This window comes from Benincasa hispida, chromosome 1, assembly GCF_027475165.1.
Source record: "Benincasa hispida cultivar pf3 chromosome 1, pf3_genome.v1.1, whole genome shotgun sequence".
In the NCBI taxonomy this organism is placed as follows: Eukaryota; Viridiplantae; Streptophyta; class Magnoliopsida; order Cucurbitales; family Cucurbitaceae; genus Benincasa; species Benincasa hispida.
Genome location: NC_143478.1, coordinates 80,779,800 through 80,804,291, shown reverse-complemented (window position 1 = coordinate 80,804,291; position 24,492 = coordinate 80,779,800). Strand labels below are relative to the sequence as shown.

Here is a 24,492-nt window from a genome sequence, read left to right as displayed (position 1 = left end):
TGTAGTAGTTATTATAGTTTTAAGATAGTTTTTGCTCCAAACACTCCCTTAATCTGTTATCGTGTCATGTGAGATCTCCTCATCTCAATGCCTTGTTACTGAACTCGCCGATCTTTCATCTATGGACAGCCATGTGTAAGTTAGTACTCACAACATATATCTTCACTTCCTTAACTAGTTACCAAGTATGTAAGGTTATATTTGTAAAACGATAGAAAAAAAAATTAATTAAAAAAGAATTGCACTAAGATTTTGGAGTTGTGAAGAAGCTTACACATGAGGTCACAGTAGCTCTCCGCTGTCACATGATGTAGTGTAGAGACGATCATTGAGTGCCAGTGGACCCTCAATTTTTCAGCCTATCATAGCCGTTGGATCGACGCGGCTTTCACAGTCGTCCGATGGCCACGTGTTCTCATCGTCTTCGATTCTAGTTGCTATAAATATTCCTGAACCGGCCCAGTTTCTTCTCGCACTGCATAGGGTTTAATTTTCGTCATTTCTCGCAGCTTACCGTCGCTTGTCGCGGCGGCGAGAAAGCTTCACCGGAAATTGCTTCGCGTTGTTTCTTTTCAGTTACAACACCGGCGGTCTCTAATTCGCTTGGTGCAGGTCGGGAACCGCTTCGCTCAGCCTACGGTTTACGTTTGCCGTTGGCTGGCCCTTCATCTTCCTTCTTGTTCTTCTCTGTTTTTTTGCTTTATTTCTTTGCCGCCTTGTGGTGTTATCTTGTTCGGAAAATGTTTGGACGAATTGGATCCCGCCTTGCATCAACTGAATCGGAAACCGTGGTGAAGATTGCTTGGATTCCTGCCTTCCTCCAGATCTCAGGTACGGAGTTTCTATTACTTTCAGGAGAGAACTAGTTAATCTAATTGTTAGCGTTTTTCATGATCGATGTTGTAGATTTTCGTTGCTAGTTTCGATTTCTCTCCATGACCTAAATCAATCAATCTAAAACTGTTTAATCGATCTGGTCCGTCTGAATCTTGATTCTCGTTCTCCTCTGTCTTCCGCTTACGAAGTCGAAGACTGAGGAGCATAAGCTTGATCTCAATTGAGGCTAATGATTTTGTGTATCATAAAGCTAATTGATAAACATTGAAGTTAATTGGTTTCCGTTTGGTTGCTTCAGTCCATAGAAAGTAATGACAGATGAGACTGATAGCTCTAATTTTGACATAAAACTCCGATTCTGATCCAAATGGTAACTGAATTGCAACTTTGGTTCTAATTCATGCTCTGCTTCTGCTAGAAAAACATATAACGGAAAAAGGAGAGATGATAATGATAATCTTTGAACTGTCGTTAGCTTTTAGTGTTTGGTTCAATTAATTGATCCGTTTCCTAATAAGATTTTCTGGAAAGGAATATGAACATAACAAAAGAAAGAGAGAAAGAAGTATGGACATGTAGTTGAGTTTTTTTTTTTTTTTTTTTTTTATAAAAATAAAAAATAAAAGGTGTATTATTAATAAAATTAAATTTTAAACCTAATAGGTCAATTATCAAGTAATTTTTAAAAACTTTTAAATATGTCAAAGAACCTATTTGACCAAGCTAATAATTTAATCAAAAAATGTATTTACATTATAAATTGTTTAAAAGAAATTGTCTATTATTCTTTATATTTATGAATGTCCCGAGATCAAATTCTACCAAAATATTATAGACTTTAATGGATAAGAGACTCTCTAGACCATCATAGATAGACATTGCTTCAAGAACCTTAACCTCACTACTTCAAGAAAACATCGGAAAGCAACATGATCCAAATGGTCTCAAAGCATCTGAAATATTTGTTTTTTTTTTGTTCTCTCCTGTGATTTTTACTTCTATTCTTTAAAGATGACAACTTTCACGCATATGCATCGGAGGTACAATAAACTATTTTCTCTACTGGTTTTGACTTAAATTGAGAACCGAACTAATGTCCAGTTGAGCAAACCACCAATATGTTTGGTTTTTCCTTGGATCTATTTTCTTTTGTTCCCTTCTTCCGGTTCAAATCTTTTTGGGCCAATAAAGTGAGAGAGAATAATAGAAGAGTTTATGTCGAAACAATTGATAAAATGTTGATTGCCATTTAGGAAAATTATAAAAATAAATTTATATTAGTAAATTGATAAAATGTTGATTGTCATTTATGGAAAATTATAAAAATAGATTTATATTAGTAAATTGATAAAATGTCGATTTTTATGCTTCCTTTTGTAGATTTTTTTTACGATATAATAGAAATATAGATTGATTCCTCATATTGATGTCTAATCCTTGAAAACGTGAACATACCGACATGTTGATGTAATATTATGGCTATGGGAAACATATTTCTATTATGGCATGTCATTTGATAATATATTATTGTATTTCATGGGTTCATCATTCTTTTTTTTTTTTTTTTTTTTTTTTTTTTTGTTAATTGGAGATAGAAAGATTCAAACCACATATCATGTGGTTACTAACACACTTGAATACTAGTTGAATTATGTTTGTTTTAGCGACCTTACATCGTTCTTAATATTACTTTTGTGGCAAACAATGAATAGTAGTTTACCTTACTGCTAAAAATATTTTGACTATGTCAAGAGAGGGACCGAGCGAGCGAGATAGAAATTTGCACATAATCATGAGTCAATAATAGGAGGGAAACTTGGGAAGATAGGGATGAACGAAGCAAAAGAAGAAAACAATTGAAAATGAAAGGAAGAAAGGATAACAAAGATATCTTTATTTTAAAAAAAGAAGGTATATCACATGATAATTTGTGGTTGGACAATTATGTGAGATGAAAAAAGATAGTGCAGTTTATGATGCACCTAAATATTTTTTAAGAATGACACGGTTAGGGCTTGTGTAGTGTATAGATATCGGTTAGTTGTTCTTTTCATCTTAACCCAATATATATATATATATATAGTTCTATGATATCACAATCAAGATGTCTAATTTAATATGAATAATTGAAGCAAATAATTTGAATCGGTTCAAAAACATAATTTATCTTCTAGTTGAAAAATTGATCTATTACCTCTCGGATTGGAAAGAAAAGAGGGTTTTTTTTTACCCTTGTGAGCTTGGATATAAATTATTAAAATATGGATATGAAATAAATTTTTATATTAAATCAGGATTGGAGTTAAAAGTTTAAATCTATCTGAATAGCATAGCTTTAACATTTTAAATTTACAATGTTATGCATATTGCATATGTTGCTGCCTTCTGGTCATTAAAATGAAAAAGAAAGCATGGTCATTAGTATAAAAGCTTATCTTATGAAAAGAAAATTTTTAATAATTGGTGCTACTAACTTGTGTCTAGTCATGTAAAGTAGTAAAATATTCTGAGTTGGAGTTGGTTTTACTTTACCAAGCATCTTTGCCTAATTGTCAATGTTGCTTTTTTTCTTCTCCCTCAGCTTTAATACTTAGCCACAACTTTGCTTCAAGGAGTATATTTTAGACTTTTGGTTTCTTGTTAACTTTAATGATAAGGCCGTTTGGTTTAAGGTTTTATAAGGTTTTATAGATGTCTGAAATAAAAAATGTTTGAGAATAAGAAGATGTCTAGGAATAAGATAACTGATTTATACTTTTTTATATATAATTATAAAGTATCAAATTAATAAAGATTAATTTCAATAATTAATTTTCATTTGTTAATTTATTTTTATAATATTAAGTTATTAAATTAATTTTAAGTCAAAATTACCCACTTGTCCTTCGTTTTAATATATTTATTATAATTAAATTTTTTATATTGCACATTTATATTATCAATTTTTATAAAAAAAAAAATATTGATAATTAATTTATATATATATATATATATATATATATATATATATATATATATATATATATTTGTAGTTTCGTTAATTGAAAAATTAATTAACTAGTTATTTAATGTCAATTATAAGCCTTATATATACAAAAGAAATTAATTGATTTTAAATCATCAAATAATGTTTTTATTTTTTATAAAAAAAATATAATTATATATTAAAATTAGAAGTACAAGTGTACATGATTGTTTAATTGAAAAAATTGATTTATTTTATTATTAGTTATTAATTAATATTTTTTCAAAGATTAATCAATAATTTTAATAAATAATTTATGAGGTCAATATATATTACAAATCGAAAGGGACTTAAGTAAATATAATTATGGTTATTCATATTTTTTTAAAAAAGATTATGGTTTTTCATATTAATTTATAATAATAGAATAATATATTGGCATTATTATTAATAAATAATTATACATATCAATTATAAATTTAATTTAAACATATTTATAAGAACTATATAAATTAACCAATATAAACAATGAACAAAACCAAATAAAATAAAAAGATAAAAAAAATAAAAGAGCAAAATCATTCGAAATGGAGAAGACTCATCTATTTGGGTGGATTATAGATTATAGATATTTTCATTCTCAATGTTGAAAACTTATACTAAATATGGTAATAGAATCATTTCTCATTCCCACCTTTTATTCCCATGAACCAAACGGACTGCAAAGGCTCTAGGTTTTGTGTAATTAGCTTCATAAATTTTTTAAAAGTTTTTTTTTTTTTTTTTTTTTTTGTTTTTTGTTTTTTTGTTTTTTTGTTTAGGTTAACCCTTGAGGCTAGTTCAACATGATTTGCCATAGAGGGAATTGTTTTCTGCTTTTTCAGAACAAAAATAGTTTACAAGTTCTTGGTTTTTCCTCCCATAATTTTTTTTTTTTTTATTTTTTATTAAAGAACAATCTCTAAAATAGTTTAACTTAACAAAAACATGAAACTTGTTTCTGAAAATATTTACTGGACTAATATGAATATGAAATGAAAATATTACAACTTTTCTTCTGCTAAGTGATTTGTAGATTTCGATATTTCATTTATCTAGCTGGACTAATATTGTAGTATATCTTTTTAGTTAGTTTTTGTACTATTAATGGTTAACACAAGCTTTTATTTAGTAGTATTCATTTTTTTGATGTTTGAAGTTCCAATCGTTCTATCATCCACTTTTATTGTAGAGAATTATTTTCATATAATCTTAAGAAGATTCATCAATCGGCAGTTTGGGATCTTGTAATGGTTTCCAAAAAAAGGAATTTGTATGTTCAAAGGAACTATAACTCCATTGGTTAAGAACTTAAGAGATAGATATTTTTATACTTTAAATAAAATTTAAGAATGTTACCTCACATTTTTGTTGCACCATCAAATGTTTTTACGTCTTTGTTTTTAAAGTAACGCCCATTTTTTTTTTTTTTTTTTTTTTGCACCTCTTTTAAGTTTCAATAAGTTCTATCACTAATTTTTTTCAACAGATTTTCTTATTTTCTATGTAAGTCTATGTAGTTTCTCAAATTCCTACCCACATTTGTAACGACTTGAAATCATATAAATCAAAATTTCTTGTTTACATGTTCAAGACTAATGAAAAGAAAGCATAATCTTATATTGGTTTGTCCTTATAATTTTGTAAAATCTACAAATTATATTAGTATTAAAATATCCTGATATCAATGAACAGTGTTAATTTTGTTATGGCATTTTCAAATGTTTGATTTCTTGCTTGAACTTTTGTTTTGTTTCATCAATTAATTATGACCCGATCATTGTGGAAGCATTTTTTTCCTTATTTCAATCAATGTTCAAAAAATCCAAATATGAGTATAAAACTAAAAAGGCTGTTCAAAAAATCCAAATATGAGTATAAAACTAAAAAGGCTGTTCAAAAAATCCAAATATGAGTATAAAACTAAAAAGGCAGTTTTTAAATATAAAAAAATAAACCAAAATATGACAATTTTAGAACTATTAATGATAGATGTTGATCAGTGTTTATCAGTGAAGACATTGATAGAAGTCTATCCGTGTCTATCATTGATAATTCGAAAATTTTACCATATCTTATAAATATTTTCAACATAATTTTCCAAATTAAAAACCAATAAATGAGAAGGAACAAGGTAAAAAAACATAATATTTTTATCCGAACTAATAAATAAAACAGAAAACAAATGGAAGTTGTTATTATTTAACTATAAAAATATATTTGATGGTATTGAAAAGAGAAGTTATTGTTATCATATTTAAATAATTTTTTTTTTTAAAAAAAAACAGAAGATACAAGATACAATTGTAAACGATAGAGAGAAGCAAAGACTAAGTCGTTGTCAAGAAACTAAATGACAGAGGTAGGAATCTTCACGACAGAGATAAGAGTGTAAACGATAGGGACAGGAGACTACACGATAAGGTTGGACATGTAGACAATAGAGCAAAGATGCTACACGATGGAGTTAAGAGTGTAAACGATAGAGTGTATATGATAGGATGTAAACGATAGAGACAATTGACTACACGATAAATCGAGAGAATAAACAACAGAAGAAAAGAGAGATTCACTATACGATCAGCCTTCCGCGATAATGAGAGTTCGTGGCGTAATAACAGTGGTTTAATATAACAATCATGAGAGAGAAAAGAAGAAAATAACAACCAAATAGTGGAACGTGAAATGCTCAAGGAAAGCGGCAGAAAACGAAAGGAAAAATTTGTTGAAATTCAGCAAATGTGAACACTCTTTTATCATCCCCCCGCAAGCGAATGAGGAGTTGCCACGACTGTAAGTTTGGTCTTCAAACTAAGAAAACGAGGACTTGGTAAAGCTTTTGTCATGATGTCAGCCAGTTGTTCTTTGGAGGGAAGGAACCTGATTGAAAGCTGTTTAAATGCAACCTTTTCTCTGAGAAAGTGAAAATCAATCTCAAGATGTTTCGTCGGTTGTGAAGCACAAGATTGGCGGCCATGTATGTGTCACTGAGGTTGTCATAGAGCAGCAAAGGGGTGGAGATGCAATTGACACCAATTTCAGTTAGAACTGATTGGATCCAGAGGACTTCAACGACAGCATTGGACAGACCACAATATTCTGATTCGGCACTGGATCGAGAGCCTACCTTTTGCTTGGAAGAGCTCTATGAGATAAGGCTGGAACCAAGAAAGACACATAATCCACTTGTGCTTCATCTGTCATCCGGGCAGTTTTCCCAATCGGCATCTGTGTAGCAAGTTAAGGCCAAAACAGAGGATTTGGTTAGAAAAATACCATGATTGACTGTGCCTTTGAGGTACCGAAGGAAGCATTTGGCTGCTTGAAGGTGTGAAGTTGTTGAGGCGTGCATGAACTGACAGAGCTTATTGACACTGAAACTGATGTCTGGTTTGGTCAACGTACAATATTGGAGGGCTCTGACTAAGCTTCTGTATTCAGCGGGGTTGTCCAGTGATTGTCCATCAGTGAGGGACAAGGAGATACCAACGGCCATTGAGAGTGAATTGGCTTGCAGTCAGTGAGTTGTGCACGTTCAAAAAGGTTGTGGATGTACTTGGACTGAGATAAATGTAAATAATCTGATGAACGAGCCACCTAAATGCCAAGGAAAAAAGATAGATCACCTAGATCTTTAAGTGCAAATTGAGTGTTTAAACAGGTAATGAAGTGTTGAATGGTTGCAGAACTATTGCCAGTTACAATAATGTCATCAACATAAATGAGAAAGATAATTAAAGTGTGTGAGTTGCGGAAAATGAACATGGACGTACCAGATTTTGCATTCGAGAAGCCCCATTGCATCAGATAGGTACTGAGCTTTGAAAACCATGCGCGAGGACTCTGTTTGAGGCCATACAATGCCTTGTGCAGAAGTAATGCATGACCGGGGTGTTGATCACTTATGAAACAGATGTATACTTCCTCAGATAAGTCGCCATTGAGGAAGGCATTGTGTATGTCAAGTTGCCAAACGATCCAATTATGAGACAAAGCGATGGATAGCACAAGCCAAATGGTAATAGGCTTGACAACTGGACTGAAAGTCTCAAAGTAATCAATGTCAGTCTTGATTGAACCTTTGAGCAACCAAACAAGCCTTGAATCGAGCAATCTCACCTGATGGAGTCTGTTTGAGTCTGAACACCCACTTACTGCCAATTACCTTGCGATCCCGAAACAAAGGTGTGAGAGACCATGTATTATTTCGTATGAGAGCTTCATATTCCTCAAGAATTGCTTGCTTCTATCTTAGATGAAAAAGGGCTTCCTTGTAGGACCATGGTTCTGTTTTGTCCAAGTCAGTAACCTCGGACAACCAAGCCTTTGGTTTAAAAATGCCCATTTTTTACCGTGTAATCATGGGATGGTTATTGGTTGTGAGAGGTAGGGATTGTGGTAGGTCTGAGGTGGTGGGAAGGTTAAGATGTAGGGAAGCAGAAGGAGTCGAGAGGGCAGAGGTGAGTGGTGGTGAGGGAGAGGGAATGACGGAAGTTGGTGGATTGGTTGATGATTTAAGTGAGTGAGGAAGGTGGGGAGTGGATTGGTTGGGTGGTGTAGATTCAAGTGTGGGTTGGGAGGATGGAGATGGGATGGAAGAAGGTAGATGGGGGGAATCATGGTGATGAACACAGTTGCTTTGAGAATTGACAGTGACCTGATGTAGGGAGGAAAGACTAAGAGGACTGATAGGAATGGGAATGGAAACGATAGGGGAAGAGGAGAGGGGAGGAGAAGCGATTGATTGAGAGTTAACTAGGAAAGGAAAGATAGTTTCATTGAAAACTACATGCCTGGAAACATAAATGCGACCTGTTGTGCGATGGAGACAGAGATATCCTTTGTGCAAGGAAGAGTAGCTTAAGAATATGCATTCATGAGACCTGTATTGGAGTTTATTGTACACTTTAAGAAGCTGGTAATCAGGAGGTTTATAGTATAAGGTTTCATAGGGGGATTTGTTTGCAAGGAGAGGTGTGGGTAGCCGATTGATAAGGTAGGCAGTTGTGTGGAAGGCAAAGGACTAGAAGGTATGTGGGACAGAGGAATGGGCAAGCATGGCTAAGCCAACTTCAACGACATGCCTGTTCTTTCGTTCGACAGTGTCGTTTTGTTGAGGTGTATAGAGACAAGATAGACGGTAGATTATGCCGTTTTGTTGAGTTTGTCTAGAATTATTGAGGTGTATAAGGACAAGATAGACAGGGTGTCCTAAGCGACGATGCCACAAGGAGAAGTCTGTGAGTGCTGAGATGAAGGCAGTTGGATGAGAGGAGGAAGTGTATGATTGTGGGAGTGACAGAAAGCTTGTATAGGCCACAATCAAGTGTACCCCGGAGGAGTGGACTCTTGGTTTGAAGATCCTTCACAACAAAGGAGTCATGGAAAAACTCAACATAAGTATTATTATCATAACATAAACGACCAATGCTAATTAGATTTCAAAATATTGAAGGTGTGTGAAGGACAGAGTGAAGATAAACTGGAGTATTAGATGTAGATGACAGAAAAGAGGAAGAACCAATGTGAGAGATGGGAAGGGACTTACCATTTCCTATGACAACTTGTTCACCACCATAATATGGGATAGGTTGTTGGATGTTGGACAAGTCAGGGGTCATGTGATGAGTAGCTTCGAAATCCATATACCAACCTTCATCTGGATGATTTGATTTTAGAATAGGGGGAGTAGTGACATAGGATAACGGTTGAGTTAGGATTGGTGTCGCTTGAGCAAAATGGGCTTGGAGATGGTGAATGATTCTGTATTTAGGATTATCAATGTTGTAGCAGGATAATGTTGTATGGCCAAGCTTATTGCAAATTTGGCATTGTGGCCGATTGGAAGAGTGTGATGGTTGATGGATGGGTGGTCGTTGAGCTCGGGCAGGGGATCTATGAAATGTATGATCAGTGGCATTCACATCAGAGAAAGCAGGGTTAGGGAGAATACCTGGAAGAGATGGAGGAGGTCGAAAGGATGACCTGGTAGTTTGTGGCCAGTGAGGACTTCGAGGTTGTTAAGAGATGGGCGACATTGACTTGTATTTGTTGAAGTTGGTCCATAGCAGATTGGGATTCTAGCCGAGAGTCATATGCGATGAGCAGACTGCGGACATCAGTAGAGATGTCCACGGGGCGGGACAGGGATGGGGAAGCCTTCCCCGTCCCCGGCCCTGCCCCCCTATTCCATTCCCTGTCCCCGCAAATTTCCTCGCGAGGAACGGGGCGGAGATTCCCCACGGGAATTTCGCAGAGATCGGGTTCCCTACAGGAAAAAATTTCCCGCCTTTATTTTTCTCTAACATTTTTTTATATTTCAATTAAATATATTTTTTTTACAATTCTTTAAACATTTTCAATGGAATTTCCATTTAAATGAAATGTTATCAATTTTACTAATTAAAACAATAATACATATGCAATTTAAAAAATATAATTAAAATGCTAAATTCTCATAATTTGTAAAAATTAAAATTCAACCTTTAGAACATCCTATCTTAAATATTATAACATCTAAAAAATTAAAGTAATAAAAATTTTGAACTTAAATAATTAAAACATCCATAATTAACTTAATATAAAGTCTACAATATTAATATTTATATATATACATTAAAAATTTATAATTTATATACAAAGTCAGAGCGGGGTCGGGGTCGAGGCCGGGGACGAGGAATATATTCCCCGAACCCGGCCCCGAATTGTAAATGGAAAAAAAAATCCTCACTCCCCTCCCATTCTCTGTGTATTCAGGGATTCCCCGCCCCATTTGGGGCGGGTCCCCACGGGGCCCCGTCCCCACAGATTTTTTGGACATCTCTAGACATCAGCGATGGAGGGGTAGTCAATTATGTTCTGAATGGAAGTCACAAAGGGATTGTACTCATTGCCAAGACCTTCGAGAATGTATGCAAGATGATCTCGGTAAGATAGAGGTTCCCCAATAGCAGCAAACTTATCAACAATGTCTTTAATCTTGGCAAGGTATTGAGAGACACTGATGCCATCCTTTCGTATCTTTTGAAGCTGGGAGTGCAGTCCCATAATCCGAGTTGTTGAAGATGATTCATAGACCGTTCGAAGCACTTCCCAAATCTCCAATGCAGATTCGTATTCGACGATTTCACTCATTTTGTCTTCGTTGAGAGAGAAGTAAAACCAACTCATAATAGTACGATTACACTTCTGCCAATAAGAGAAATGAGGATTGAGTTGAGTCTTTTGAGGATCAAGGTATTTTGGTGGCTGGGGATAGGTACCGTCAATGAAACTTTCAAGGTCATAGCCCATGATGAGGGTGAGAAGCTGATTCTTCCAAAGAAGGTAGTTTGAATCATTTAGTTTGACAGTGAGGGATTGGGACATATGAAGGAAGTTTGCTACGGGGGATTGCGGGGATGGGAGTGTGGAAAAAGGGTTAATCGATTCCTGATTTTGAAAAGAATGATGGGTGGGAAAACCGACATACTAAGGGTGAAGGTGCGGTGGTGGAGGGTAGAATGGGTTTCGAGCAGGGGGAGGGGCGCGTTGAGTAGCAAGTGAAGTAAACGACAGAGAAGATATAGAGATGTTGGTCGGAGGTGGAACAGTTGAATGGATACTTAGGTTGGATGTCACTGGTAAAATGGAATTTTCTTCAGATGTTCCCGAGCTCGATGCCATGAAGAAGAGCAAGATGCCTTAGAGCTCTGATACCATGTAAACGATAGAGAGAAGCAAAGACTAAACGATCATTGTCAAGAGACTAAACGATCGTTGTCAAGAAACTAAACGACAGATGTAGAAGTCTACACGACAGGGATGAGAGTGTAGACGATAGGGATAGGAGACTACACGATCATTGCCAAGATGCTACACGATATAGCTGAGAGTGTATACGATAGGATGTAAATGATAGAGACAATTGACTACACGATAAATCGAGAGAATAAACGATAGAAGAAAAGAGAGAAATTCCCTATATGATTGACCTTCAACGATAATGATAGACCGTCATGTAGTAGCTATTTATTAACATATATATTGCCACATGGCATAATAATAGTGGTTTAATATAACAACTATGAGAGAATAAGAAGAAAATAACAACCAAATAGTGAAACATGAAATGATAAAGGAAAGCCGTGAACATTACATAGTTGTTATATTAACGGTCTATCAGACGTGAACATTCTTTTATCAACAATGACAATCAAAATAGATTTTTTTTTTTTTTTTTTTTTTATCGATAATGGATACAAAATATTTTAAATATTTCAAATTACATCACATTTTTTTTCATCCATGCACATGGAAGGAGTTGAAATCATCCTTCCAAATCAAGAAATCCATATAGGGGTAAAAATTTCGACAGGTTTCTAAGCTCACTTTTTTTATATAATAAACTTAACAAAACAATTAGCTATAGTAATAATCAATTTTAATAAAGACATACATTTTCAAATGTCAAAAATAGGTTCATGATTTCTAAAAATTCGAGTAGATCAAGAACCTAGTAGACAAATAAGAAATCAATTAGCAAAACTTGCAATTTAATCTAAAATACCTTTTATGTTTTAAAAACTATAAACTAAATATAGATTCTAAATACCCTAATTATAAAAAAAAAAAAAAAAAATGTGAACGAATATATAAAACAAAACTCTTGATATAACTTATCTCGGTTTCTTTTAACCTTTTTACCTTTTTTATTTAGATCTCCATCATCTATTCCTTTACTCTTTTATCCTGCCCTACCGATGAACTTTAACATTTTCTTCGTGCAAAAAGTGATCTAAAAATTAAAATATGGAAATGGAAGTTCATGTAAAGTGGAAGAATTGAACCTCTAACCAAGTACTATGCCGGTTACAAATAGTATCCAATAAAAATATTGTTTAATTAAAAGAAGTAATGACAAAAAATATGCCAAACTAAAGAAACTAACCGAAGATTTAAACTGTCTAGTAAGGATTTTACCCCAACCCACCCATTCAATAAAATTCTCCCCCTAGGACTAATAAACAATATTAATTAGAGCAGAGCACATTTTGAACATTGAAGTTTGAAAAATGTAATACCTATCTCGTTTCGAAGTTCTAAAAGAAATGAAACTTACCTCACAGATTGATGACTAGGCTGTTAAATGCTGATGTGGCACATCACGATTATGAGCAGGAAAATTGGAGAGGTTAAGTAAAAATGGTAGAAGTTTTAAAACAAAAACAAAAACCATGCTGTTTCTCCTACCTTCTTGCCATTCGTTGGTATGAAGCTTCCCTGAACCTCCAGAATGAAGCATTCGACTAAAAGGTAGTAGCCATAAGATAATGCCCAAGCTTTCTCCTGAAGCTTGCTACCACATCTTAGACTTGCAATAACTGAGACTCACAACCGATGACTGAAGCTCTGAAGCTATTGAAGCGTCGACCCAGCTTCCTCCGACTAAATTCATATTGGTGTTTGCATTTTAGGGTTTGGCCTTGCAACCGCTGCTGCAAGTCTCAGTTGCTGCAACCGTTATTCTTCTTTAGACAAGCTCTATCTTAGAATGCTTTATTCCCTAAATTCTTCATCTTAGAAGTTTAGATGTTCTTCAGGGAAGATTCATTCCAACACAAGGCAAGGAGAAAGAAGAGATAGCTAACTCATTGTAACTTTGCGATTAACTAACTCGTTGCCACATATTTTAAAGAAAATGATGAGTAGGAAGTCTACATCAACCTTTAACAGTCTAGTCATCGATCCGTTACATCAACTAATGGTCAAATGAATTCAATGACTTAGAACTTTTTTCCAAACTTTAAGGACTAAAGTATTCCTTTCAAAACCTCAATAACCGAAGATACACTTACCTCAAGCTAAGCTTTAGGAGCTAAAAGTGTATTTTACCCTAATAATTATTATTCCTATCTAAACTGATCAACAAATACCACCAGTAAATTCATTTGTAAGAATCTGATTCTCTACAATTTACCATTGATAATAAACCCACAAAGACATTGATTCTCTCATGTGAAGCACGGGCACGTGTCTAGATTCCCCCCACCCCCCACCACAATTTTGGGCACTGTTGGACACAACTTGGATACAACTCTAAATATTTAACCTAAGCATATTCCGAATTCTTCATCTGGTCAATAACCAAAGATTTCAAATATTGTTAATTGTATGTTTTAGTGAAATATATTATGTTTTATGTTAAATTTACATCTTTTATCTACAGAAAAGTATTAATATATCAATATATAGATATATTTGGGAAAAAAAGTATTTCAGGAACATTTTTTTCACCCTACTTTAGAAATTGACGTATCGTCGTATCTGTATTTGTGCTTCTTAAGTTCTCTCTTTTGAAGTGAGAGTGCCCAAAAACTTCTACACATAGAAGATGAAGAGATCAACCTCAAAGGCAACCATTTTTTTCTTTTTTCTTCCTTTTTTTTCCCCCTAAATTATAGAAAATATCCTTGAACTTTTAAAAATTTCAGTAAAAAGACTTTTAAAGAAAAGTTCAAAAACACCCTTACCATTAGGTTTTAACAGAAACCATTAATTTTTTTTGTTTCAAAAATACTCCTAAACTTTCAAATTTTCATTAATACCTTTAAACTTTTTTTTAAAAAAAAATTATACTTACGATTAGTATATAGGCATAAATTGTTAGCATCTTGTCTCAAAAATATTACTGAACTTTCCAAAGCTTTATTAATACCCTTAATCTTTTGTTTTTTTTTTTTCTGAAGGACTTTTAAAGAAAAGTTCAACAACACCCTTACCATTGGTTTTTAACGGAAACCATAAATTATTTTGTTTCAAAAATACTCCTTAACTTTCAATTTTTCACTAATACCTTTAAACTTTTTTAAAAAAAAGTTATGCTTACCGTTAGTATATAGGCAGAAATTGTTAGCATCTTGTCTCAAAAATACAATTGAACTTTCAAAAGCTTTATTAATACCCTTAATTTCTTTAAAAAAAAAAGAAAAAAAGAAAAAAAAGAAAGAAAAGTTCTTAGACGAAAATCGTTGATCTACACCCACATCAACTTCCTTTATTTCCTCTCTCTCCTCTACTCCAATACTATTATCACTATTATCATATGTGGCCCAACATATCTCTATCATCACTCTCTTCTTCAATACTCCCATACTCCTTTTATTCCTCAATCTTTAAAACCACCCTCTTCAGTCAAGGTATAGGTTATAGTAAGAAGAAAGTAAAACAATGGAGCCATCAGAAGACCTTAGGACTTAGTTTCGAGGACAATCAGTAAAAGGGAAAATAAGGACAAAATATGCATTATCAAATTATACATATTAAGAAAATGAGATTATCTACTTGAGTTGTTTTCAATTGGTTCTTTTCCATCACAAGATTACTTAAAAAAAATTTGATTGTTTAGAAGTTGAGATTTCTTATACTTATGCTTGGACATGCTCATAAATGAGAAAGTTCCTCATATTTATTAAAGTTTTGATATTTAAGAAGAGAGAGATAGAGAGAGAGAGGGGAAAAAAGGCGCAATGGGTGAAGTTTTAGAGAATAAAGAATGAAAAAAAAGGAGATTAAGAGGGTATTAAAGAAGTGAAGTAGGAAATGGAAGATGGAATAGGGAGGTGATCGGGTATAGAAAAACAATTTTGCCATATACAAACTGAAAGGCTTTTTTTTTAACCATTTTGTTTGTTGGAAAACTCAAGGGTATTAATGAAACTTTAGAAAATTCAACCATGTTTTCAAAACGAGGTGCCGAACGATTTCCATCTATATACTAATGATTAGAGTATTATTTAACTTTTTTCAAAAAAAAAAAAATTAAGGGTATTAATGAAACAAAAAACTAACCGGTTTTGTTAAAAACTAACAATAAGGGGTTTTTTTTTAAGTTTAAGAGTATTGCTGAAACTATTGAACATTCAAAGATATTTTTTAAATAAAATGCAAAATTCAAGGTATTTTCTATAATTTGATTTTTTTTTTCCTTTTTTTTTTTTTTTTTAATAAGGATGAAGTTACAAATGAAGGGAAGATTTAAGTCCACAATTTCTCCAAAGTACTACTTATTCATAAAGACCTTCATTTAAGAAAAATTCTCTTATATTTCATCTCTCTCTCCACCCTAAACATTAACTCTTCCATAAGAGCGAGGTGTACACAAAACTTCTAGAGAGAGAAGTTGAAGACATCATCCAGAAAGTTGAGGAGTTTTTTTTCTTTTGTTGGACAAAGACATAGATGGGGTAGAAGATTTGAAACCATGATACATATTTTAAACCAACTGAATTTTCCCAGTTGAACAGTCACTAACAAACTCTAACAGGTAAATTCAAAGCCATGAAACGCATAGAAGATAAAATTTACAATCCCTATGCTCTTCTACGAGAGACAACAATAATTTACCTGTTCTTGCCTAAAATGATAGCCACGATTTGAAATCCATGTATGAGTGAGAATTTTGCACTTCAACTGGGTACCATGTCGCCTTCTATCTCCCCTGCAAAAGATTGTTAAAATGGTACCAGAGAAACAAATATTATGAATCCAAGTTCCTTCAAAGTTTGTTACAACTAAACTTTGTTAATGATATGGGATTTCTCTTCATTTTTCTCCTCCATTTTGTGGTTGTGTTTTGCTTATTTGAATATGAAGGAAGAAGTATACTATCGCTGATTCAATGGTTAAATATGCATTCTTGAACTTAATACAACAATCTTTCTTTTCCCCAACAACGCAACTAAAAATATATATATATACGAGCACAACAGTGTTGAAATCCTATCCCTCGGGATCAAATTTTAAGTTAGTAAAAGAGTTAGATTGTCAGTATAACACAAGGAAGAGTTAGTATTGTAGAATAATAAATCAAAAAATGATTATGATACGACGGAGTAAACACGTGAAATACTAGTTACTAAAATTGTCTTAATCAATACAAGAATAAGATAAGTCAATCAACCACTACTGAAAAAATAGGTAAGGAAACAAGCAAATTACTACTGTGGGTTATTAGTACATGTTTAAAAATATTTTATTTGCAACTAATCTTCAACATTATTTTAAAAGATAAACCCACACACTAAACGATCTCGTGATTGAAAAAACAGGCAAGGGCCTGTTTGACTAGTACTAGAAAGAACCATGCATTATGAACTAAGGGCTGTTTATTTGTCTGTATTGTTACATGTATGTATGTCTGTGTGTATATATCCATTAATAATTTCTTGATGCAACAACCCATTACCCTAAAATAAAGACGAGCAAATTATACTTACCATGCATGCACTTAATGAAATAGTCCAACTCTGGAAAGCAAACCGCTCCTTGAATCAAAGCAGAAGGCTGGCGATATGCAAAGAAAGAGAAATGATGGCGATCAGGGTCACTCCTCGGTTTTGCCATATCGATGATTCTCATATATCCATCTCTGTCATAGCATGAAAGAGAATTTTCACCAGCTACAGTTAAGCCTCGATCCCAAGCTGAATTTAAAATCTGTAGATGAGGCATGGAGATTTCCCTTTAAAGACATTGGTAAGACTGAAGTAAAACATTATACAGAACTTAAACAGTTATATTGCAACCTGTTAAAGGGAATTTAACATACAAAATATCGAGAAAAAATGAAATATGTTTTGAGAACAGTTTTCTGTCAATGTTTTCAAATTTGTCAGTGTTATGATTAAACTGAAATCAATTACAATTTGAGATGTTGAAAAAAATTTAAATACGTTTTTGTATAACTTATATTCTAAAACATAGAAACTGTTTTTTTAAAACTCGTCCAAACACATGTATTTCACGAGGTCACCACAATGTGGCTGGCTTCCCAATAACCATTCAATGAAATTCTCCTTCCAAACAATCCCCCAGATAAGCTGTTCAAAAAACTATTTTGAAATAGATTAAACTTTTTCTCTGTAAATAAATAAATTATGTTTGAGAACGGTGATAAAAGAATGTGTGAAATAAATATTGTTGTACATACAGAAGTTATCAAATTTACAATTCTAAAAGAAATAACAACTTCATTCGTTAGGGAAAAGAATAGTAAAAGAAAAAAGAAGAAACACTTTTAAAAAACAATAATCCGAACACATTTGCCAAAGTGAGCATAGGTGTGCAATAATTAGCATGTTCTACCATCCTATCCCCTAGGGTGGGGGGTCCAAATCCCCTACCCATTTATCGAACACAATTTTGTTTAAAAAACATTGGAAAATCGCCCACATATAATCAATAACTTTGATTTTTTTACGTTTTCGCAAACATAATCATTGGCCAAAAAATCATAGCCAAGCACCCATAGAAGCTCAATGTTGTAAAGAAAAAGCAAAAGATACTTGAAAATTTCTCCACCTGCCAACTCAAACTTTCTGGATCAGCCAATGTATCATCCACTTCCTGACCAGCAACTGGCATGCCACAGCAGACAAGTTTGACTATTACAGAGTGTTTCTTCAAAATATCAAAAACAGGGGAGTAGCCATCTTGGTTAGAGGGGTTATAAAACCCAGCTGTGAGCTCTGCTGCATGACTAGAAGTCTTGTACCACCAATAAACTGCAGGAATCTGTGCTATAAAAAAACATCCATTTAAGAACTGATTGCGCAATAAATCCATGACCAGATGCCATAGGACTGATAGATGAACATCAAATATTTAGGAATTGAACACAGACAGTGAAAACCCAAGTTGGCAAATAAGTTATATGGCATCCGGATTGTCTTACAGAAGCTTTTGTATCCATGATTGAAGATTAACGGAGCAAGTAGGGAATACAGATAACATATATGGTGGTTATATATGCCGATTTAAAACCAACAAAAAAAAAAGAAGAGAAAAAAAGAAAAACAAGCAAACTAACTAACTAACTAAATTATGCATGGGAATCAGAACTACAGCCATTATCCCACTGGAATTTTTGGCAGAAACAATAAAACCCTACAAAACGCTGAATGATAGTTGAAAAACGTTATTATATATTCTAGCTTGTTCTATATTTACTTATGCTTCTTCATATATAATGTAACAAACTTAGATTGATGAGTGATAATAGGGAAGAAAAGCTAGAAAAGAGACAGGATGAAAAATTTAAGGATTTGATTGTATTATGGTCCTCTAGATCCACCTCTGGAAACTCAAAAGCTCCGAGATACTTGTTCTCCCAGTTACAATACCCCAAGCATTAATAGACTTTTCACTTTCCTCTTCTTCTCATAACAGAATATATAATACACCCAAATCCTCCTCAATGTTTAGCTTGATGTCTAATTGCCAATAGAATATCACTCGTCACTGCCATTTTCACGCCTAGCACATGCAACACACATGGGTGGAGTCCTATTCTCCAAGAAAATACCTTACAGTCAGCGTTATATAGCTACGACTCTACGAGAGAGAAGACAGTTCAACCACAAGCCCAATCAATAGAAGCACATCTGCTTATGATACTGTTTAAAAATAAATTCCGAATATGAATGTCACTTACCCTGATCTCGTGGCCTAGTGGTAAACTAATTTCATGAAGAATCAATCATCCAATGAACAAAAGAACAATTACATGAAAAGCCAATCAGTATGACAAGTCATTAGCTACAGAAAAAAACTAGCACAAAGATAAGATTGACCAGTGAGATGACACATACCTTAACAATAAATTTTGTTTCCTCAAAGACAAGGCTTGCAAGAGACAATACATTATCTACATGATATATCAGCGTCTGGGCATACCATTGGAGGAAAAAGCGCCCATAGTAGCTATCGTAATCACCGCGTTCACAGAAGAACCCTGATTCATGTGGTCTAGAATTGTATTGGCCAGCATTATCAGGTCCCCTAGCCCAGAATGAGTGACCACGCAGCCCAGCAGCCTTGCGCAGACTCTTTTGTAGATACTTATCGTAACACTGCACATCAAATTTTCATGAAGTACAAAGGTCAATCAGATATCTAGGTCCCAAAGCATAATATCCAATGGTCACAAATTAGTCTACTTTGTCTTAAAGGTGATTGGGTTCAAGGGTCCACTTTTATGAGTAGGTTCATTACTTTCTACTGGAACTTAGAAATGTAACCTTAAACTTTCATGTCCATCCTACAACCTGATAGGATCTTCATGAGATATGAAACAAAATACTTGGATGGCCAATAAATCCAAAGAACAGAGGATTAATAATATGAAGGGATGATCTTTAATAAATACCTGAAACTCACCGATACCAGGATACCTCCATCCCATTCTTTCTGAGAAAGAAGGATATTTTAGTTCTCCAGATGCCCCCAGTCCTACTTCAATTGCAGAGACGAGACCCTCAGCAAATAAATCATTGAACTCTGTATGGAAGCTTCTCATAAAGTCAAAGTAAACCTGCAAATAGTTGAGATTCAATCAGGCACATAAAGCCGGGTTTTAATTGAGTAGTAATGGAAAATATCATGGCGAGAACTGAAAACTGGAAAGAAAAATTCATCATAGACGTTTATATAACTTAGAAAAGTGTTTTAAATATTGAAGTGAATCAAACAAAAGATTAGAAAGTTATCACAGTTTGACATCCTATAAGCTGCAGTATTATTGAACACAAAATACTTCATTACCTCAATGCCAGTTCTTCCTCTTAAAACTCGCTCTTTGTCAATGCCCCAAGATAGACAATCTTTATTCCTCCTTCCTTCACGATCTGTAAAGAATATATCTGGGTTCTCCTTCCCTATCTCCAACACCCATTGTGGGAGCTTGATAAATGCATCTCCTGATTCAGTTCCTCCAAATGCATGGAATGCCATCACGACCTATTGAAATAGCATTTCCAGAAGTGACTCGAGAATTGTAAGAAATTGAAAAAATTTATGACAATTAACCATGGTAGACTTGTGAGCTGACAATAATCATTAATCACAATGCTCCTGAAGCAAGCTATGCATTCTCACAAGCAAGATCATGTCTCAAAGAAAGATCTCTAAGAAAGAAGGTGAACGGTGATCTTTATTAAATCCAAAATACACAAACAGAGATTTGAGGAGCAGCAAAGAGTCTAAAGATGACAATAATTGAAATGGGCACCTGAGATATTACAATATTCAGACGGTCCCTAAATCTGACAAGATTTTGCTCATTTAAGTTAGAATTAGAATATTCATTCAATCTCATAACGGTCAATGCGATGAGATAGCCTTTTGCAAAAAAATTGGCCAGTCGATAAATTGGGGCCTTTGGCAACATATAAATTGTGAAAATATTTTTGTCTTGGTAATAAAATAAAAGGAAAATACCTGCATTTATCAATAGCACATTTACTGATGGGGTTTCTACTTTCTACTTTGATTTAGATTTCATATGATCTGACCAAGATACAAACGGAGCCACATGTGCAGTGTAATATGGGGGAAACTACCTGCACTTTCAGCCTGAACTCACGTATGATGTTAAAAAGGTCTCTATAGCCAGACCACACATACTTTTGTGGGTTCCAAGCTTCTACAATACCCCACCAACAATCCACAATAACACCATCAACATTTAGTGATTGCAAATGACTTAACTCCTGTCTGACGCTATCGGGATCAATCAATTGACAGAAGTTGTTTATGAAACCAGTCTGGAACAAAAGTTAGGAAAAAAAAAATAGCAATCAAAACTTTGACGAAGTAAACAAGACATAGAGGGCAATCTGGAATGGAGTAAGAACTGATTAATACACCAAATAGTAACCACTTACGGCAAGCAGTACATAAACAGGAACATAAGGTGTGCCTCTGAACTGACTCTCACTCTCCCTGGAGTGCATATCTTGCATAAGCTGAACCAGTTAACACAAAGAAATACTTTTTCAAACGTGAAAACTTCAAAAGAAATCAGTCAGGGAAGCAGACAAATAGGAAGGAACATGCTTAATACATCACAGAATGTTGATACTGGTCAGAAAACTTAAGTACTCCCTATAATAAATAATAATTAACTCATTTTATTCCATTAATTATAGTATAGAATTACAAATTAAAGTTTTAAAAAAAAATAATTTAACTGATAACACCTGAACCATATCACTTTAATTAATTTCTTATGCAGAAGAGCAACACACCATTTTTTTCATAACTACAATGGAAGTTTTCAGCCTGTCTTAGGAGACAGTGCCACGTATCATAAGAGAAAGATATACATGCGATGAAGGGAATTCTTTTTTTAATAAAAGGATGATGGAAATATGATTTATTACTTTGACCTCTTTGTTTCATACAAAATATATCAATTTCCGTACTTGTACAATGTATTATTTAGATTGTGAATGTCCTAAATGGTCCATCTTTGTAAACTGAAGAAGCAGAGGATACTTTACGTCCATAAAGGCAATAGGAATATCTGATGTATATTAGACATCGCTTATCCATGTGAAAGAAAACAAAAGGTTTAAATTTCAGTTATGTAAGTCATAATGCATTGCTTTTCTAAGAAATTAAACATGGAACAATAAAGTTGGATGAGGGAAAAAGAACTAGCTAGTTAAGAACTTCACCTGATCTTCCAAGCAGTGAGCAGCATTAAGAGGGCTCAAAGCTGTATATTTCTCATTCTTCGCATCTCTTTCCGTGATGACAACTGAATCTAAAGATGCTGGAGACAAACTCTCATCAATTCGGAGAACAGTTGGCTGACAATCTAATGCTGCTTTAATAGAGCAACCCTTAAAAGAACCGGATGAGATAGGGCTTTCACCTGACCTTACAGGAAATGCTGCCTGTGAAGTATTTACAACCAACAGTGACCGAGGTTATAGAAAGAATGGATAATACAGACGATTTAAGCAGCATAGAAACTAGCCCGATCAAATTCAATCATATTTATCGAATGATGACATATTTTGTACTCTAGAATCCTCATTGCAAGACAAGTAGAGGGTAAAATGTTCTGCATATATCATCTTCCCCAAGTTAAAACTCTTAACATCCTCTACGTTCTGTGCTAGTATAAGGCAAACAAATATGACAGATAAACGAAGGTTATTTAAGGACAGTGGAAACCTTTGAAGCATTGCCAGATATCCACAACTAAAATGCAGCATAAACCTTAAATTACACATTTGTCTTCCCTATCATGTTCCATTAATCATATTCGTTGGTATTTCGATTCTTTTAGAGGCATCAGATATCAATCAATAATTATTTTAAAAGATCCATAGAGATATCTAAGTACGAATAGATTAGCGTCACAAAGACTCTTGAATTGAATTTTTAAAATACATGAAGAGTTGAATAAAAGTGCCAACCCCTTGGGACTGAGAAGGGGGAGTGGACTGCCTGTAGGTGGTGCCATCAGCCTCGACAACCCACCCAGCCTCCCTAGCAAGTGCGGCCAGCACATCGTTCATATCAGCGCGAGCAGGGAGGGGGAAGTTGCCGTATTGGCGGAGTCCCGCCAGTATTCGACTGGTAATGGCTCGGCGATGGCGCTCGCGAAGCTTGGTCCGCTCTTTTTCTTTCTCTCTCTCTCTCTTTGCCTTGCCGCCGGTAGTAGCAGCCGTAGTAGTTGTCGGTCCCATGGCAGCAGCGGTGGCGGCAAAACCACGAGGCCGCCGAGGCGGCGGCGGAGGTTGAAGTTGGTGCGATAAGTAGTCGGAGGTATGATTAGCTTGGGGTTGAAGATCTTGATGGAAACTATCGTCGTTTAAGCTGCCGCTCATCTTCGTCGAATTCTTGCAGCTTACAAAGAATTGCGAATTACATTGATTCCTTCGAATCAGTAGCCCTCAAGAATTCCGATTGCTGCTCTTCTCTGCGTCCATTTCTTCCGGCAAGACGACGCGCCTTCGCCTCCCACTCATAGCTGATGCTAGCAAACAAACAAATCTCTCCCTTTCCGATACTGATGATAAAATATTAAGGGGAAAAAAATCTCTTATATTAAGGTTTAAAATATAATGAAAATGTGAATAATTTAAACCCCATTTTTAAATATAATAAAATTAGTATTTATTTATAAATATTCTATCCATACAAGACATCTATCAGTTAGATTTTACTGTATTTAAATATTTCTAATAATTTTGTTATTTGAAATAATTATTCATAATTTTTTGTGGTACTATCTCTCTCTATTTCCTTTTTTATTATCTCAACAGTAATATAATGAAATAAAACATTTTCATAAATAAATATTAATAACATTTTTTTACTTATTTTATTTTTTAGATTTTTAAAATTTGTTTACAATGTATTGTAATTGTTAATTCACCTTCATGTTGACATGCTTATTTAGAAATGTATTGAAAATATGTGTTGATGGAAATTCAATATCATGACTAATATATATATGCATACACATTTTGATTCTCTTTATTATTTTTTCAGTTTATGTATCTGAATCACTAAACACTTAATTCAAGTGTATGATCGTGTTGACGTATATTATATAGGTAAATATAATTTTAAAAATAAGTCATTTTAAAAAAAATTGAAGTATTTGACAATTACTCAAAAATATATTTTGAAACACTTTTAAGGTGTATTTTAAATAGTTTTTATCAAAAGATATTAAATAAAAATGACTTTTTTAAAAAATATTTTTTTCTAATCAATCCAAACAGACCTATAGTACATGTTTGAGAGTAATTTTGAAATTGATAAAATCACTTTTGTCGTATTTAAAATAACTTTGAAACACATACATAATC

General features: G+C 33.9%; 1 protein-coding gene and 1 long non-coding RNA gene across 2 annotated transcripts; one reads left to right on the top strand and one right to left on the bottom strand.

Moving 5' to 3' along the window:
* Positions 1 to 304: 304 nt before the first annotated feature.
* On the top strand, positions 305 to 16,433 carry LOC150038759 (uncharacterized). Its single transcript, XR_016527375.1, has 2 exons — positions 305 to 831; positions 6,130 to 16,433. It is a non-coding gene; the product is annotated as an uncharacterized LOC150038759 (long non-coding RNA).
* BMY2 (beta-amylase 2) lies at positions 16,011 to 23,765 on the bottom strand. Its single transcript, XM_039042304.2, has 10 exons — positions 23,089 to 23,765; positions 22,339 to 22,560; positions 21,544 to 21,624; positions 21,220 to 21,423; positions 20,423 to 20,617; positions 20,028 to 20,192; positions 19,471 to 19,731; positions 18,182 to 18,394; positions 17,098 to 17,317; positions 16,011 to 16,319 (listed from the first exon to the last, which is right to left on the bottom strand). Exons 1-10 carry the CDS (start codon positions 23,500 to 23,502, stop codon positions 16,288 to 16,290), a joined length of 2,007 nt encoding a protein of 668 aa, XP_038898232.1. The 5' UTR covers positions 23,503 to 23,765; the 3' UTR covers positions 16,011 to 16,287.
* Positions 23,766 to 24,492: the final 727 nt, after the last annotated feature.